The following is a 14,434-nucleotide window of genomic DNA, read 5'->3' on the forward strand; positions in this document are numbered from 1 at the left end:
ACCTGTGGGATTGGGCAGACTTTGTACTGCTGCTGCAGCACAGGTGCAGTTTCTGCCTGGAAATCCCTCCCCACCCTGCTAAGACATCATCTAATCCTTATAATGATTAATGTGGCCTCTGGAGCATGAGGACAAGGGTCAGCGTCGGATGCTCCCAGGGAAAGAGGGTCACAGCGCTGGAGGTGCAGCTCACGTTGCATCTATTACCCTGGCTTGCATGAAAATCTGCCTCCCAGTATCCTTTTTTACAGGCACAGACCGAGTCTAAAAACGTCCCCTTCCACTGCCCCGTGAAGTGGCCTCAGTGACAAAATATTTTAATTGTTGATCCCATGTTCAGGCACCACCCCCTCCCCTAAAAACCCCCCATGTATGAAAAAATAACCCCCAGGCCTCCAAATATTCAAAATGGCACTGGCCACCTGCATAGGAAATATTAGTCCATTCCTTAAATTCTCAGGCTCTAATCCCCTCTCTGTCCCTCTCACCCTGTGACTGAGCCCCCTCCTCACATTCACAGGCTCTAATCCCCTCTCTGTCCCTCTCACCCTGTGACTGAGCCCCCTCCTCACATTCACAGGCTCTAATCCCCTCTCTGTCACTCTCATGTGTCACTGAGACCCCTCCTCACATTCACAGGCTCTAATCCCATCTCTGTCACTCTCATGTGTCATTCAGACCCCTCCTCACATTCACAGGCTCTAATCCCATCTCTGTCACTCTCATGTGTCATTGAGACCCCTCCTCACATTCACAGACTGTAATCACATCTCTGTCACTCTCCTGTGTCACTGAGTCCACTTCTCACATTCACAGGCTCTAATCCCCTCTCTGTCACTCTCATGTGTCACTGAGACTCCTCCTCACATTCACAGGCTCTAATCCCCTCTCTGTCACTCTCATGTGTCACTGAGACCCCTCCTCACATTCACAGGCTCTAATCCCCTCTCTGTCACTCTCATGTGTCACTGAGACTCCTCCTCACATTCACAGGCTCTAATCCCCTCTCTGTCACTCTCATGTGTCACTGAGACCCCTCCTCACATTCACAGGCTCTAATCCCCTCTCTGTCACTCTCATGTGTCACTGAGACCCCTCCTCACATTCACAGGCTCTAATCCCATCTCTGTCACTCTCATGTGTCATTGAGACCCCTCCTCACATTCACAGACTGTAATCACATCTCTGTCACTCTCCTGTGTCACTGAGTCCACTTCTCACATTCACAGGCTCTAATCCCCTCTCTGTCACTCTCATGTGTCACTGAGACTCCTCCTCACATTCACAGGCTCTAATCCCCTCTCTGTCACTCTCATGTGTCACTGAGACCCCTCCTCACATTCACAGGCTCTAATCCCCTCTCTGTCACTCTCATGTGTCACTGAGACTCCTCCTCACATTCACAGGCTCTAATCCCCTCTCTGTCACTCTCATGTGTCACTGAGACCCCTCCTCACATTCACAGGTTCTAATCCCACCTCCATCTTTCTGTTTCACCAAGTCTTTGCTCTGGGTTCAGACCACACTCCCTGGCCTTCTTCCTGGGGGTTAATCTCACTGGGGTCTACACTGGAAGTTATCTTAGGGTCCTATCACCTGCATGCACACAGGACTACCTCAGGGGCTTGCCCAATGTAAACACGGAGCCATTCATGCACACTCTGAGTCCATGCATCACACTTCTATGTCTTTACCATAGCAGATTAATGTGAGCCATAAGAGGATAGAACAGAGAATAAATACAATCTGATACATAAATTATCTGCAATTAACTCTTCTGTAATATTTCCAACTTTTGTATATTGACCTGCAAAAAGATGACCGGAACTTGCAAAACACAAATAAACACTAATAAAAGTATAATAAAAATATGATAAAATACATTAACTAGAGGAAGCATTTAAGAACATAAGAACAGGCCATACTGGGTCAGACCAAGGGTCCATCAAGCCCAGCATCCTGTTTCCAACAGTGGCCAATCCAGGCCATAAGAACCTGGCAAGTACCCAATCAGGAAAGAGAATACCTAATAGATAGATAAACAGATAGATAGGTATTCTCTCTTTCCCACCCTAAGGAATCATCCGCCTGATCCCAGCAAGATGATCCCTTCGCAGGCCACCAAACCTGCGATATCCAGCAGTATCCTGCCGCTAACAGGAACCCCCACCACAGCCCAGCCACGTGCCTGAACCCTGTCACATGCAACTAATGCCTGAGTCACAAAAGCAGATTCCTAGCTCTAAACCCTGCCCCACAAGAATCAGGGCTCTGGTAACTCCACCATAGGGAGGGGGGTCAGGTGGAGAATCCACACAGCCCCCTCACCCCCCACAATAAAGATGCGGCCTAAACGAGGTGAAAAACAGACTCCAAGGCCTCCTGAATAGAACTGAGGAGTAGATCATTACCTACATTAGAAAGGTGAACACCGTCCCTGCCATAAAGGCTGGGACAGGCACCCCAAGACGAAATGTGTGTATCGTGAACCCCCCCATGCATGACCAACCAGCACCCTGTCTGTTCAAGTTGACCCTACTACGACCCCAAATCCTCAAATCAATGCAGACAGGCCTAAGAGCAATGTCTGACCAAATTAAGGGGCCGATGCAATAATCTTCGCTTTCTTAACGCACGCATGGCGCCTACAAGGGGGGGGGCACCATGCAATATGTAAATTAGGGGGTCACGCTGGGGTTGCTTGCCGGGCTGCCGGTTATGAAGTCTGACGCCGGTAAACTCAGCCTGGGTTTGCATAACCTGCCTGTCTGCCAGTCTGTGCAACAGACCATGCTATATAAGCAAAAAACAAACAAACACAAAAGCAAAAACTGCTCAACATCGCATAGAAATGGAGGAAACAGAGGCGGATTGTCGGAAAATATCAGCCCGGGGGAATTTTTTCAAAACCCAGCCCTCGGGGTATCTTATTCCCTCTCTCTGCAGCACCTGCATCAACAGGCCAAGTCCTCTCTGAACCCTGCAGAATTAAGCCAAATATCTCCAAAGGAAATGTCACATTTTCCCTAAATAACTAAGAAATAGAGCCTACTCCGACCAGCAGTGAGTAAGCAAAGCTGCAGGACCCCCCCATTCCATCCATGCAGATTGGTTGGGGCCACCCCACAAGTCTGCTTAGCAGAAGACCTCACCTTAGTCGCACCTGCAGAACACAGACAGACCCTCGCCAAATACAAAATGAATAAATACTAAAGTATAAATAGAAACACGCAGACAAAATCTGAACTTGAAACCGAAACATGCCAGACTGTGTGGAATGGAAAAACATATTCCTCACTAAACATCAAGAAATATAAAGCATCGTAACAGTAAAACCAAACTCATAGAAAGAATAAATATTTCATAATAACTGATGAAAAGAACATCTAATGATTACAAACATATAACTGCTTGGGAAATTGAAAAAAACAAACATCGATAAACTATTTCAAATAAATCAGCAAATACCACCCAATAATTAAAATTAAAGCTAAAATAAATCCCCTGCTCTCCGTATCCAGGAACTTTAGATTCCAGTCCCCCTGAGATGGTCATGGATTAGTAAGGGGTGGGAGATATGCACAGACTTTCTTCTCCATCATTCATTCATTCTCACACCTATGCTCACCAGAGCACATGTTTTCTCACAGACATGCTCACTGTGTCACACACTCATGCTCAATTACTCTTTTATACTCACACACAGGCCCACTGGCTCAAACATGTACTCATTGGCTCACTCGTTCTCTCTCGCTCTCAAACATGCTCTAATAACCATAACAGGCCCGACTGTATTATGCAGTGCAACAATGGAAAAACAAATACTACTCACACAACTCATCAAGCAATAAAATCAAGAGATATAAGACATCATTCATAATATTAAAAGAAGAGAATGAATATCTCAACAGCCGACAAACATAGGGGACCCAATATTCAAAGCGTGCTCAGCGCTACTTAGCCAGATAAGTAGGACTTGTGTGGTTAAGTAGCGGCTGCTGAACATTAATGGCTGCTTAGCCACCTAAATCCCTTATATGTCTAAAAAGTTAGCTGCATAAGTTGGGGGGCGGAGTGACTTATCTGCATAACTTATGCAACTAAGTAGCAATATTCTGTCTTAGCCACATAAAAGTTTACCAGCTGCGTTAGATGGTTATAACCGATACAGCTAAGCACAAATATATATGCGTATGGTCAGCGACACAGCCGTGCCACTGAATACACCGTGTAATTTAGCAGGATAAGCTATTTCCAGCCAAGTCACTTAAAAGGGCCATCTTTCAATACTGGGCCCCTAAGGATTTAAAAAGTCACATAAATTTGGTCTAATATTTCCCCAAACACTAAAAACATTTTCAAAACAGCAGACACATGAAATAACACCCCAAAATTTAAAATAAAAAACATTAGATAATTAAATATCCAGCTCTCCGTACCATTAAATAAACACCCAGCATCTTTTCATCTCCCAGAGATTGTTGTGGATTTGGGTGAAGGCGGCCACACAATCTTTATCCTCTCTCATGTACACATGCAAGTTCTCTCTTTCTCACACATACACAAACCTCTCAGGCGTCGTCCTCTCTTCTGGGCCTTGGCTCAGCCCGCGCTGCTCCTTTACTGCCGGAGGGGGAGGAAGCGGCCCTGCAACCACCAGATGCCTCCTGTTGCCGAGCCCGTAGGCCTTTCTTTGAGCTGCGTCAGCTTGGGCATCGTCGCGGCCCCGCCGAGACTTCCTTCCAGCCGCGTCGGGTTCTGCGGCCATCCCTCATCAGGAGCAGAGATAACCACGTGACCAGTGCCACCGGCCCAATCTGCCCTGGGAGGAAAACAATTTTGGAACATCAGGATTCAGTGGCAAGCGCACACCGCGGGAGGAGCGTGTGGAATGGAAAGGGATCAGAGAGCTGAAGATTTTCTCTGCAGCAGGATGAGCAGAGCTCCAAAGAATGAATCTGACACATGGAGAGTCTTGAGATTTGCCAAGAAGGCAGGCACATCACATTTTATAAAAATCAGAGGAAGAGAGCGTGTGTGTGAGTGACAGAGAGAGTGCATGTTTGTGAGAGAGAGAGGACGTGTGTGAGTAAGCATGTGGTTTAGAGAATGAATGTGTGTTACAGATTGTGCATATATGATAGAGAGAGAGAGAGAGATAGGATGTGTGTGAGTAAGCATGTGGTTTAGAGAATGAATGTGTGTTACAGATTGTGCATATATGATAGAGAGAGAGAGAGATAGGATGTGTGTGAGTAAGCATGTGGTTTAGAGAATGAATGTGTGTTACAGATTGTGCATATATATGAGAGAGAGAGAGAGAGAAAGAGAGAGTGTGTGTGAGTAAGCATGTGGTTTAGAGAATGAATGTGTGTTACAGATTGTGCATATATGAGAGAGAGAGAAGAGAAAGTCTGTATATACCTCTCACCCTTCTCCATCCAATCATGGGTTGGAAGGGTGTCAGGTTTTTTAAAATTTGTTTATAAAGAACTTTCTACAATAGCATTACAAATGCAATTAAAGAAAAGTAAGCACAATTCAAAAATATAAAAAATACACAGGAATACATAAAACAAAAAATAAAGGATTATTCTGAAGGGGAGGGGGGTGTAGTTGGCTTAGCAATACAAAGAAACAGTAAAACACAGACAATCAATACTTACCCAAGAACACAAATCTATATTTAAAGTTTAATACTCTGGTGGGAACTAAGTTTTCTTTGTTTGGTTTTTTTTAACAGGCTGGGAAGACTGAATGAATTGAAGGTGGAGGAAAGCACAGTAAATGTTCCCACAGGGCAGAAAAAAAAGCCAGCACCAGGGACAGCTCAAGGCAATCTGCTGCCTGAGGCAAGGGATAACATGGCACCCCCTGCCCAAAAAGGACAGGTCAAATTGAGAGAGTGATGGGAGGTAGAGGGTCCCATTGGAGTCTGGCCCTTCTGGTGATTTCAAATGCCACTGAAAGGGGAAAGCAAAGGTCAGAATCCCCAAAGAAGTGGCAGAAAGTGCATCACTGATAATATTACCTGGAAGCTGGCAACCCTACTACACTCCCAGAAACACAACAAGCTGCCTCCTGGAGAAGTGGGAATTGATGAATGAGGGGGGGGGGGGGGGGGGCTGTGTGTGGCACACTCTCTCCAGATTGCACCAGGCACACTTTACACACTAACGTGCACAATGCACAATGAAAACAACTTTTCATGTACAATCCCTTATTATAAATGCACAGATATTAATAGCATTCAGAGGTAAAAATATCACAGCAGCAGGTATATTACTTTTACATGCACTGCACTGATGCCAACAAGAAAACCCTGCAAAAAAGACATTGGGTATTAGGCCTATTGTAAAGTACATTTGATGTGGCCTCGGCCCTCAGAAAGCCCTGAGTAAACTGAATAACAATGATCATGAGGTAAACCTATTATGATGAATGTTTATATTGTAATCTGCTTAGTACAAAATGTTTGCTATAAGCAGCCTAGAAATATTTTAAATAAACCTCTCCTAATAGAACAGCACTAAATGCACGGGGGAAGGCTGCTCTCGGGTGAACAAAACCAAGAGCACAGACCATTTACTAATTTCAGAGAGGCCCAAGCTCCAGCGGGAGCTGCCGAGAGGAAGGACCCCACTGTAATTTAAAGGGAAGACTCGCAGAGTGGCCAATCAGGGAGGAGTCACATGATGTAAACCCACCAATAGTGACAAAGAGGGGGGGGGAACCTATGAACGGGAATCTGAAGACCATGACATGGTTAAAACGGACCTGAAAGAGAACCTAAGGACAATTGGCTGCTTAAGGACTTAAAGGAATATAAGGATATGAGCTGCCCCTGCCGACCTGAAAGAGAACTTAAGCTAGAGATAGGAGGAAACGGACCTGAAAGAGAACTGATGAAGAAAAGTAAATGGGAGCGTGAGCCAAAAAGAGGACTTAGGGATTAAAAAAGACGCGTTTAAAACTGGTAATTTTTCACCGGTTTATCGCTTTCACACGTTTTTGCCGTCTGCTTTTGGGACGTATTCTATATCCTTTTTATGAATATTTAGCTTTCTTACCCCGCGATCTCTAAAGCGCACTGCTTTTACCTAATGTAGCGCATGGGGCGCGTCTTTCCGAAGTCCTAAAGCTCACTCTCCCCCTTTACGTTTTCTTAATCGGACATTTTTCAGGTTTCGTTTTCAAAATATCTCATTATGCTTTAGTTCTCTTTCAGGTCCACCAAGTCTCGGATTTAAATTCTATTTTATGTCTCTGTTAAACAGCTCATTATCCTTGCGATCACTTTCAGGTCCATCTTTACCCCATAATCAAATCCCTGAGTTCTCTTTCAGGTCCATCTTTACCCCATAATCAGATCCTTTAGTTCTCTTTCAGGTCCGCTTTCATGCATTTCATATCTTTAAGTTCCCTATCAGGTCGCTTGGCTCCCCCCTCATAGGTTTTCTGTCTCTGTCAGTATTGGCGGATTTATTTCACGTGACTCCTCCATGATTGGCCACTTTCTTTTGGTGGCTTCCTCTGCCTTTCTTCCCTTTAAATGACAGTGGCCTCCCTGCTCGCAGCAGCTTTTCGGTCGATCTTGGGCTTCTTTGAAATTACTAAGTGGCTGTGTGGTCTTGGTTTTTATTCACGCCAGTGCAGCCTTCCACGGTGCATCTTTTCCTACGGATTAATTACAGAATTACACAATTTTGAGTTGTATCTCTTCAAACGTTGCTTCCGCCTGTACCCAATGGTTTCTGGTATGCACAATATGCAATACACGCTTTTTTATGTAATGTTTTATGTATTTCCTTTATATGCTTGCCAGAAATTTGTGTTCTCTGTGCTTCTTGATTTTAGTGTCTTCTCCCACCATTGGGAAACTCAGAATGCGTTTTGCTGCAGGACCACAAGACGGCGCTAAATGGTCCAGAAAGGACAGATCAGCTGGGAAACACAGAGCTGCAATCTCCAAAATACCACGAGATGGCGCTAAATGGTCCAGAAAGGACAGATCTGCTGGGAAACACAGAGCTGCAATCTACAAAATACCACGAGATGGAGCTAAATGGTGCAGAAAGGACAGATCTGCTGGGAAACACAGAGCTGCAATCTACATAATACCACGAGATGGCGCTAAATTGTCCAGAAAGGACAGATCAGCTGGGAAACACAGAGCTGCAATCTACAAAATACCACGAGATGGCGCTAAATGGTCCAGAAAGGACAGATCTGCTGGGAAACACAGAGCTGCAATCTACATAATACCACGAGATGGCGCCACTCTATAAGAGACCGAAATCTCCCTCCAGCGCCTGCCCTCCCCGTCTTCTCTTGACAGTTCCTGTGCTTTGTCCCGCCTCCTCGCCGTCCAATCGCAGCAGCAGGAAGGGGCGGGGCTGCACCAGGGCTGTCCTATGATAGGCTGCCACCCTGTCTGTCTCGCCCTTACAGTAGGAGGCTATGGGAGAGGGGCGGAGACTCCTGCAATGACGGAGCTGTAGCTTCCGGTCGGTGACCGAGAGCTCGGCCGTGCGCTCCCAGAGCGGGTAGCGGCCGCCCTGCTGGGAAAAGCCGCTTAGCACGGAAGGAGCAATGGGGGCTAAGGCTGGCGCTGGTTTAAAACCAAAGCCGGGTTTATCGGCGTCGGTTTTCGGGACCGGTCTACGGCAGTCGCGAAAACCGTCTGGGTTCGCGCTAGCAAAGATGCGCTAAGGGTCCTAGCGCATCCTCCTAACGCGACCCCTAATTTAAATATTGCCTGGCGCCCCTTTTGGAAGGGATATGTAAAGTTTCAGATCTGTAAAACGCACGCTCTCTTGCTGCTGATCCTAAGATCTGCCCCCAGTGAACCCTCCTGAGGGCTGAAGAGTCCGGTCACCAAGATTTAATGCAGAAACGCACAATCTTGCATGTGAGGCCCAGAAATCCCAGAGAGGAACAGAGGGTGCTTTCTTCTCTCTGGGACTCTTCTGCTCCCCGGCCAACCGTGCCAGAAAAAAAAAATCACTCGTCCCTCCAGGTCTGATCAAAATAAAAATCTTTATTGAAAGTGGTGACAGGAAAACCCAAAGAGAACACCACAGACAACAGAAATCAAAAGATACAGCTCTGTCACCTGGCACAATTAATTTGAGCCATAAGAGGATAGAACAGAGAATAAATAAAATCTGATAACACAGGAGAGTTAATTGCAGATAATTTATGTATTTCCAACTTTTAAAAACTGTACACTCAGCAAAAAGATGACTGGAACATGCAAAACACAAACACTAATAAAAGTACAATAAAAATATGATAAAATACATTAACTAGAGGAAGCCATTTACCCTACTCAGGAAAGAGAATACCTACTATATAGACAGATACATAGATATGTATAGGTATTCTCTTCCCTAATCAGGAAAGATCTGGCAAACGGTAAGCGTTGTAGTTTCATGGCTGCTTCCTGCGTTCATTTTCTTTGTTTTCCAGATTTGCAGCTGCCTCAGAGGAGGGATTGGCCATTCCTTTATTGTTTGGTGCATCTCTGGGCTGTGAAAGGAGCTTCTGGCCCTCACCTTAGTTTGGCTCTCCATGGAGTCCGTGTGAAGTGGCTCGGGCTCCGTGGGATGCGATGGAAGCAGCTCCTCTCGTGCGCTCCTCGCTATCCAAGTGGACGCCTCCAGAGGTTCTGCTCGTTCACCTTGGTGACAACGACTCAGGGGACTGGTCCTGTCGTCAGCTGCTGGACGCAGTCTGAAAGGATTTGGCTGTGCCATCGTCGTCGTGGCCGCCTAATATAACATTAATCTGGTCGGACATTATCCCAAGGCCTGCCTGCATGGATCTGAGGATTCGCGGCTGCAGTAGGGTTAAACTGAATAAGCAGATTGGGTCCTGGTTGTTGGCGCACGGTGGGATTCATGTTACTCACATCTGGTCCTGGGATGTCTGTCCGGGCCTTTATGGCAGGGACGGTGTTCACCTGTCTAATGAGGACAATGATTTATTCCTTAACTCTATTCAGGAGGCCTTGGAGTCGTTTGTGGGGGGTGAGGGGGCTGTGAGGATTCTCCACCCGACCCTCTCCCTATGGTGGAGTTACCAGAGCCCTGATTCTTGTGGGGCAGGGTTTAGAGCTAGGAATCTGCTTTCGTGACTCTGGCGTTAGTTGCATGTGACCTGGGGTTCAGGCTCGTGGTTGGGGCCCCCTTGCTGGGCTGTGGTGGGGGTCCCGGTTAGCGGGGGGGGGGGATACTGCTGGATATTGCAGGTTTGGTGGCCTGTGAGGGGGTCATCTTGCTGGGCTGTGGTGGGGGTCCCGGTTGGCGGGGGGATACTGCTGGATATTGCAGGTTTGGGGGCCTGTGAGGGGTCATCTTGCTGGGCTGTGGTGGGGGTCCCGGTTAGCGGGGGATACTGCTGGATATTGCAGGTCTGGTGGCCTGTGAGGGGGTCATCTTGCTGGGCTGTGGTGGGGTCCCGGTTAGCGGGGGGATACTGCTGGATATTGCAGGTTTGGGGGCCTGTAAAGGGGTCACCTTGCTGGGCTGTGGTGGGGGTCCCGGTTAGCGGGGGGGATACTGCTGGATATTGCAGGTTTGGGGGCCTGTGAAGGGGTCATCTTGCTGGGCTGTGGTGGGGGTCCCGGTTAGCGGGGGGATACTGCTGGATATTGCAGGTTTGGGGGCCTGTGAAGGGGTCATCTTGCTGGGCTGTGGTGGGGGTCCCTGTTAGCAGGGGGGATACTGCTGGATATTGCAGGTTTGGTGGCCTGTGAAGGGTCACCTTGCTGGGCTGTGGTGGGGGTCCCGGTTAGCGGGGGGGATACTGCTGGATATTGCAGGTTTGGTGGCCTGTGAGGAGGTCATCTTGCTGGGCTGTGGTGGGGGGTCCCGGTTAGCGGGGGGATACTGCTGGATATTGCAGGTTTGGTGGCCTGTGAGGAGGTCATCTTGCTGGGCTGTGGTGGGGGTCCCTGTTAGCGGGGGGGATACTGCTGGATATTGCAGGTTTGGTGGCCTGTGAAGGGTCACCTTGCTGGGCTGTGGTGGGGGTCCCGGTTAGCGGGGGGATACTGCTGGATATTGCAGGTTTGGGGGCCTGTGAAGGGGTCATCTTGCTGGGCTGTGGTGGGGGTCCTGGTTAGCGGGGGGATACTGCTGGATATTGCAGGTTTGGGGGCCTGTGAGGGGGTCATCTTGCTGGGGTGTGGTGGGGGTCCTGGTTAGCGGGGGGATACTGCTGGATATTGCAGGTTTGGGGGCCTGTGAGGGGGTCATCTTGCTGGGGCGTGGCAGGTGATTCCTTGGGATGGGGAATCTGTGCTGACCTTGGCTCTGGTGATTTAATTACTAATAAAGCTGCGGCCTTGTTTTAATCCCATTGATGTCTGGAGAGTATTATCTGTGGGACGGTTTCTGTAAGGAGCCATCAGTCCTGGCTGCCCCTATCCTGCAGGTGCTGTCCCTATCCCCCCGTCCCCAGAGGGCTCACAGACTGGGGTAAAGGAGGGGGAAGGGACTTGCACAAGGTCACAGGGAGCAGCAGCAGGATCTGAGCCCTGGTTTGTAGCTGCTCTCACCCCTCGGTGACTCCTCCACTCCTCCTTAATGATTTGTTCCCCAGGTATTTTACTCTGATTGAGGTCCCTGTACAAACAAACAGCCTTGAGCAGGCAGGGGCGGGGGCTAATCTCAGATGCTTATCTTTAGGGACATTTTCAGCCCCAAATTAATCATCTAAATCTATCCCGTTACATCCCCTAACTCCCCCCAAGCAAGGAATCCTTCCCTCCCATCCAACTGATTTTATTTAGAAAGAAAAGCCCCTCTCCCCCTCATCTATTCTGTGGCCCTCCCTGCAGACTCTCATTAGGAGGCCATTTCATTACCCCCTGGGTAACTGAGACCTCCCAGCCCCTAACTCCTCATCTCCCACCCTCTCAGGTCCTCTCCTGTTGCTGGGCAGTGATGTTTCATTCACAGGTTTAACACAAATCTGGAGCCTGCTTTCCCCCTCTCACCCTCTCCCAGAGACCTCAGCTGATACCTTTAGCCCCGCGCTCTCACTCCCAGCCTGGCACTGGCCGGATCCTCAGAGGATCATCGAGGGTACAGAAGTAAGGCCGGAGAGGGTCAGAGACGGTATCAGAGAAGGTGTCAGAGAAGGTGTCAGAGAAGGTGTAGAGATGAGATTTATTCTCTGCATCGTAAAATGAAACTTCTCCTTCCTCATAGTCCAGGAAGATCCCCACAGCCCGGGGACTCTCTCTCAGGGGGAGCGGTTTCTTGGGGGAGGTGAGTGCCCAGTATCCCCCTCCACGCCACAGCCCCACTGCCCAGTATCCCTCCTCAGGTGATATTGTGATCCACCCATTTCTGCACACAGAGTCTCTGCACACCCCCAGCTCCCACGCTCTCCCGTCCCCCACCTCCACCTTCCAGAAATGTCTCCCCGAGGTGAAGGCCTCACGCCCCAGCACACAGGGAGAAATGTTAAATCTCAGTGAAGTCTCTCTCAGGTTCTCTCCTGTGCCGCCACATTCCATAGTTTTCCCATCGTCAGTCAGGAGGAGCCGGGGATGAGCGGTTTCAGGATCCAGAGTCACATCCACTGCAGAGAGGAGAAACATTAATAAACATGAGCTCACACTTCTGATTGGCTCCTCACACACCAACATCTAACTGTTATTGGCTCCCTACTCATCCCGTGGCCCTCACTGGCTCCTGTCATTGGTTACTGGCTCCTGTCATTGGTTACTGGCTCCTGTCATTCAGCCTATCAGAAGCTCTGCTCACTGGCAGGTTCTAGCAATCCTATTGGTCAGTGGCTCTCACTCCTGAGCTGCAGGACATAGGTCTCCAGATTGCCCCTCTCTGCTCCCAGTGTCTTCTTGCTTTCAGCTGAGGGAGGGGCGTTGCCCCCAGATGGGAAAGCTGATGCCCTCCATACTACAAATCCCAGCATGCACCACGATAAAGCCAGGACTGAATCAGACTGTTCACTAGGACATGGAGGCAGGTGACAGTGGCACAGGGCAGTAGCAGTGATGAGGGTCACAGGTCACTGCACTGCCTGTCCTGTGCCCCCTGCACTCTCTCTGTACCTGGGCACTTCCTGATGAAGGCAGAACGGCTTCTTTCAGGGACAACGGAGGCAATGGGGAAAGCAAGACTGCAGGCCCCCAGGGTCCCGGTGCTGCTGCTGGTTCTGGAGGGCTTCAGCACTGCTAAGGTGTGAGAGAGAGAGCAGGGGTAGGAGAGGGATGTGCGTGAGAGTAGGGGGCAGGGGAAATGAGTGAGCAAAAGACAGATGGGAGGAGGCAGGAACAAAGTGTGTGGTAGAGAGAGAGATTTAAGTGTCCAGCGGTGAGGTGTGTGTGAGGAAAGGGAGAGCGTCTCTGGAAAAGAGAATAAGTGAGCAGCAGTGTGTGTGAGTGAGGAGGGACAGTGAGGGGAGGGAGGGAAGGATGGGTATGGAGGAGAGATATAAGTGAGGGGGGATGGTGTTTACGTTTCCTAGCGAGTAGAACAGGTGAAGTATGGGTATGGAGGAGAGATATAAGTGAGGGGGGATGTGTTACGTTTCCTAGCGAGTAGACAGGTGAAGGATGGGTATGGAGGAGAGATATAAGTGAGGGGGGATGTGTTACGTTTCCCTAGCGAGTAGACAGGTGAAGTATGGGTATGGAGGAGGAGATATAAGTGAGGGGGGATGTGTTACGTTTCCTAGCGAGTAGACAGGTGAAGGGATGGGTATGGAGGAGAGATTATAAGTGAGGAGGGGATGTGTTACGTTTCCCTAGCGAGTAGACAGGTGAAGGATGGGTATGGAGGAGAGATATAAGTGAGGGGGGATGTGTTACGTTTCCTAGCGAGTAGACAGGTGAAGGATGGGTATGGAGGAGAGATATAAGTGAGGGGGGATGTGTTACGTTTCCTAGCGAGTAGACAGGTGAAGGATGGGTATGGAGGAGAGATATAAGTGAGGGGGGATGTGTTTACGTTTCCTAGCGAGTAGACAGGTGAAGGAATGGGTATGGAGGAGAGATATAAGTGAGGGGGGATGTGTTACGTTTCCTAGCGAGTAGACAGGTGAAGGATGGGTATGGAGGAGAGATATAAGTGAGGGGGGATGTGTTACGTTTCCCAGCGAGTAGACAGGTGAAGGATGGGTATGGAGGAGAGATATAAGTGAAGGGGGGGATTGGATGTGTACGTTTCCCTAGTGAGTAGACAGGTGAAGGATGGGTATGGAGGAGAGATATAAGTGAGGGGGGATGTGTTACGTTTCCTAGCGAGTAGACAGGTGAAGGATGGGTATGGAGGAGAGATAATAAGTTGAGGGGGGATGTGTTACGTTCCTAGCGAGTAGACAGGTGAAGGATGGGTATGGAGGAGAGATATAAGTGAGGGGGGATGTGTTACGTTTCCTAGCGAGTAGACAGGGTGAA

At 48.8% G+C, this 14,434-nt stretch overlaps 1 protein-coding gene across 1 annotated transcript in view; it reads right to left on the reverse strand.

The window, feature by feature from the left end:
• Nucleotides 1-11,825: 11,825 nt before the first annotated feature.
• Nucleotides 11,826-14,434, reverse strand: part of LOC115081200 (butyrophilin subfamily 1 member A1-like) — a 43,420-nt gene continuing 40,811 nt past the window's right edge. The window contains exon 11 of the mRNA XM_029585723.1: nucleotides 11,826-12,594. Coding sequence (XP_029441583.1) covers nucleotides 12,047-12,594 — 548 coding nt within the window. The 3' untranslated portion in view covers nucleotides 11,826-12,046. The remainder of the gene's footprint in view (nucleotides 12,595-14,434) is intronic.

Source organism: Rhinatrema bivittatum, chromosome 19, assembly GCF_901001135.1.
Source record: "Rhinatrema bivittatum chromosome 19, aRhiBiv1.1, whole genome shotgun sequence".
NCBI classification, from domain to species: domain Eukaryota; kingdom Metazoa; phylum Chordata; class Amphibia; order Gymnophiona; family Rhinatrematidae; genus Rhinatrema; species Rhinatrema bivittatum.